The sequence below is a fragment of the Capsicum annuum genome, chromosome 7 (genome assembly GCF_002878395.1).
Source record: "Capsicum annuum cultivar UCD-10X-F1 chromosome 7, UCD10Xv1.1, whole genome shotgun sequence".
NCBI classification, from domain to species: domain Eukaryota; kingdom Viridiplantae; phylum Streptophyta; class Magnoliopsida; order Solanales; family Solanaceae; genus Capsicum; species Capsicum annuum.
In genome coordinates this window covers 171988951-171993300 of record NC_061117.1, presented here as the reverse complement: position 1 = coordinate 171993300, position 4350 = coordinate 171988951, and the positions used below count along the sequence as shown (strand labels likewise).

At 37.7% G+C, this 4350-nt stretch overlaps 1 protein-coding gene across 1 annotated transcript; it reads right to left on the bottom strand.

Annotated features, from left to right (window-relative positions):
* Positions 1-1062: 1062 nt before the first annotated feature.
* On the bottom strand, positions 1063-4071 carry LOC107878177 (protein NRT1/ PTR FAMILY 6.4). Its single transcript, XM_016725094.2, has 5 exons — positions 3892-4071; positions 3678-3798; positions 3377-3594; positions 2543-3084; positions 1063-2123 (listed from the first exon to the last, which is right to left on the bottom strand). The coding sequence occupies exons 1-5, from the start codon at positions 3892-3894 to the stop codon at positions 1232-1234; spliced, it is 1776 nt and encodes a 591-aa protein (XP_016580580.1). The 5' UTR covers positions 3895-4071; the 3' UTR covers positions 1063-1231.
* Between the last annotated feature and the right edge of the window lie 279 nt (positions 4072-4350).

The following is a 4350-nucleotide window of genomic DNA, read 5'->3' as shown; positions in this document are numbered from 1 at the left end:
ACTTAGCCTAATGTTCAATGTAGTGAATTGATAACTATGAGGTCTCGATTCAAATCCCAACAGAGACAAAAACACTAGATAATTTCTTCCTATCTGTCCTGGGCCTTAGTTGATAGATGATGTATTATTTCTAAATGATGAAGTACTTATAGAAAGATCTCTAGTGGTTCAAGTGCAAAACAAAACAGGAACAATGTGCAATTTCTGGTGAAGGTCACAATCACTAATTTTGGTTAGTCGCTATTGCTTATGTTAGGGTATTGGTTGTGATTGCGACTGAATGAGAGAGATATATAGCCCATAATGAAACATAGGATGAGCATTGAGCTCTGAGTCCTCTCTTAGTAGTTGTGAGCCATTACTCTTTTGAAGTAGTTTGCAGTAACTTTGCAGATCATTTGATATAATTCAAATTAATTTATGGTTTTTGACTAATCTTGTTTATTTTAGGCTGTTCTCTAAATTTCTATTAAATTGTGTAAAAACATCTGAAATCTTTTATGTTCTTATACAATTTATTATTTCCTAAATCCCATAATTGCTGTCAGTTTTTGCTTTCCAAGTGACAAAGAAAGTGACCAAAACTTTCAAATGTATCATGTTGTCATTTTCAAGTAGGAATGTAGCTATGTTTAAAAAAAGTGAATTACTTTGTGTCTAGTAACGGGAGCGAAAATTACTCAAATTGACCATCAAACAGAAATGGGGCTAAAATTGAGGAACAGTGTAATATTTTCTAGTGAAGTCCAACGACAGAAGCCCTTCTTCCATTTCCCTTTGTTTTCTTTGATAAAAGTTATCAGAAGCTTTATCCCATAGTATATAAGTTTATTCAGTAATTTAAAAGATCTTCTTTTTCTGACTTGAATGGTTTTCTGGTATTCAGCATTGCACCTTCCTAGCTGAGTAACCAAGTATCCATAGTTACACCACTACTTAAAACAGGAAATAGATCACCTTGGGCTTGCTGAATTGATCAAATTTCTTCACTCTGATGTTCTTAGAACATCCAATGCATCCAAAAAAAAAAAAGGATGTTTTAATCTAAACAGAACTCAAGACTTGTTGCAAATTATTATTGATTCTTTGATAATTGAATACGGTCCTACAGTACAAACTTTGGAAATGAATGATTCGTTGAAAGCTCATATGCTGTCGTATGCCATCTTCAGAAGTACTTAGCTGTATTTGACAATAAAAAGCTTAAACCGAGATTATCTTCATGGAATTTTTAGGCTTCCTCCTCCTCCTCTGCTTCGAGCCTGTTTTCCTGGTTGTTGAGGTTCAAATTTTTCCAATTCCCAAGCTCTTCTGCAGAATCCTCAAGATTGCTAAGATTTTGCACCTTATATTGGTGTTTCATAGAAAAAGCAATGAAAATCAAGAAATTAATTACTCCAAGGACTGCTAGCATCCAGTAGAAAAGATCCAGCTTTCCTTTGTTTAAATTGCTTTTAAGCCATCTTCCTTTTGTTGCTTTCTGTACAAGGGACACCAGCAAGCTACTCACAAAATATCCCATTGAGAGTGTGCTGAGAAATAGGCCTGTGCTCATAGATTTCATCCCTTCTGGTGCCTCCCTGATGAAAAATTCTAGCTGACCTACATAAGCAAAAGCTTCCCCAGCACCGACTATGAAGAATTGAGGGACTAACCAAAAAGCTCTTATATTGAAGTTATGATGGATGGCATGTTCCCTTCGTCGTTTTTCTACCAAAGCTGAAGCTACCATACCAACAATAGAGAGTAGTAGTCCAATTCCAACTCTCTGAAGGCTTGTAATTCCTTGGCTATTGTGAGTGATTCTTCTGGCAATACGTACAGTGACTCTTTCATTTATGGAAGTAAAGAGAAGTATGCTAATAAAGAGAAAGACAGAAAAGGATCCTGCAGGGACGGCAAAGTTGCCGACATTCCGATTCATGAAGGTAGCTTGTTCAATGGTGAAGGTAGTCATCTGAGAGTATACTGTCCAAAAAAGTATGCATGTGGACCATATGGGAATCAATTTAAGCACCATTTTCACTTCTTCAACTTTTGTAACTGTTGAAACTATCCAAGGGTTCTTGCTATCTTCATTTGCAGTTGCACAGTCATCATGAATGGCTGCCTTGTCAAGACACCTATTTGATAACAAGAACTAGAACTGGTCAGCTTATATTTACATCAGATAACTTTTTTGACTACTAATTTCATATGATAATTCTTAATTGGCCTAAAACTACATTATGGTTAATCCTGGCTGTTACATTTTGGTTGAAGATTCCATACTTGTGTTGTCTATTGCCCATTTTGTGCATTCTGTTTGGTATGGCTACGTCTGCCTAGCGATACTGGGATGCCACCCTATCTTGGAAACTTGGAATGGTCCTGAACAGGCTCATGTCCACTTTATGTTTCAATTGGTCTAGTCCATGTCTACCATGGTTCCAGTGTTTTACGTGGAATAGTTGAGGGTAGATAATAGTCTTATTTAGGTAACTGCAATTAGTTAGACAGGTTTCTCCAGGCTGGTATTTTTTACTTCTAAGATGATGCTTACCTCAGCATATGTGTATGTGGGACTTTTGCATTATGATATTCGTTCAAGAAGCCAGGATCAGAAGGGTAGGAAAGATTTCTCTTCCTCCAAGCCAATAACAGAACTCTCCATATGATAGTCAAAGGACTTCCTTGAGGCTTCTTGAATCTATACAACGTTGTTCCACCGATCAATACAGCCACTCCCAGAACCATCGTGCCTGCTGATATCCCGTATCCCCATCCTCTTCCTACATTGTCTTGTAAATACACCAACACAGTCACTGCAAACAGAGAACCCAGGCTTATGCAGAAATAGAACCTGTTGAAAAAGTATATCATGGACTTGTTTTCCTTTGGATCTGATGGGTCAAATTGGTCTGACCCGAACCCGGAGACATTTGACTTGATTCCACCACCACCAAGAGCTAGGGTGTATAGTGCTGTGTAGAGAAGAGCAAGTTGCTGGCCGCTGGCTTCAATGCATTGACCACCTTTTCTTGGGTCACATTCAGGGGGCTTCATGCTTCGAATGGATGTCGCCAGTGTCAACAGTGTTACCCCCTGGTTAGACATGAGATTATTAGGGAAGTTCATGTTTTAAAAGTTAAAATGGTATTTTGTTACTTCTTTCATATGTAGAAGAAGCAAAACTTGTAGAATCATATAAATGATCTAGGCTAGCTAATATGTAGAACACATGTCATGATTTAAGTGAATAGCTGCTAGAATTGTGCAAAAGTCTTCCTTTCAGGATCATTTTCTTTTACTGGATCTAAGTCTAGGCTATATGTTGTCTATTAGTATGAAATATAGGAGTCCACTTCTCTATCTTTAATTTGCGCAAGAACCTTACCACAGCAGCAATTGAAGCGAAGACTGCAACAGTCAAATATCGGCCAAGTTTAGCATCTGCCAAGAAACCACCTAGAAGTCCAAGAAGATTAAGTGTCCCCATGAAGTTGGTGACAATGTTGGCAGATTTGGAGGATGGAAGATGTAAATCTCCGACCAAGTATGTGACTAAATTCATTGATATCCCCATGACACATACCCTTTCTGATAGCTCGGTTCCTAGAACAAAAATTTCAGTTATGAAACTGCAAAAACAGTTGTGACAAGATATATTAGACCAAGTTTTGTGATAGGGAGGGCACCTAGGATGAGTCCTGCAGCTAGCCATCCCCCTGTACGAGACTTATCAACCGGGTTTCCTCGAAAATCAACCAGACTACCATCTTCTGCCCCGTCTTTGCCAACATGATTATCAACCAAAACCTGTGCATGATTGATAGAAAGCTTTAATGAGTTAGAAAAATATAAATATAGTTATATTCTATAGAATGGAAGAGAGTAGTCGAGTCTAATTACCATTTCTGTAAGCACCTTCACGGAGAAGGAATGTGAATAGAAAAGGAGATTTAAGGATATTAGGGATGATATTGTACTTGGATTCTAGACTTTCTAGTTTAAAGAAAAATGTGAGAATAAATGATTAGGCCAAAAGATAGAAAGGTAGACTAGAGCAGCAGGATTCTATTGCTATTATATCTTCAAAAGTTGGAATGTACTGACTGACTGCAGCAGGTTTGTTTGTATTTGGAAGGATCATTTTGTGGTCTAAAAAGTTTACAATCTATTAAGATATTAGATTGGAAATTGACATATATTGGAATGAACGTGGTTCTTATCTCTACACAATGGGACCAGTTTTCACAGCCTTTAGGTTATTCTCACTTTACATCTGTTTAGTTTGAGGCTTTGAGCTTCGATAGTGAATTGACATAAGCTAGAGAGCTGGGGTTGAGCTAGGAGGGCCAAGGGGGTTCA

Coding starts and splice junctions, on each gene's coding strand:
- LOC107878177 (XM_016725094.2), bottom strand. Junction 3,085..3,376: donor TCGCTTCAATTGCTGCTGTG/GTAAGGTTCTTG, acceptor ATGTCTAACCAG/GGGGTAACACTGTTGACACT. Junction 2,124..2,542: donor CCACATACACATATGCTGAG/GTAAGCATCATC, acceptor GTTATCAAATAG/GTGTCTTGACAAGGCAGCCA.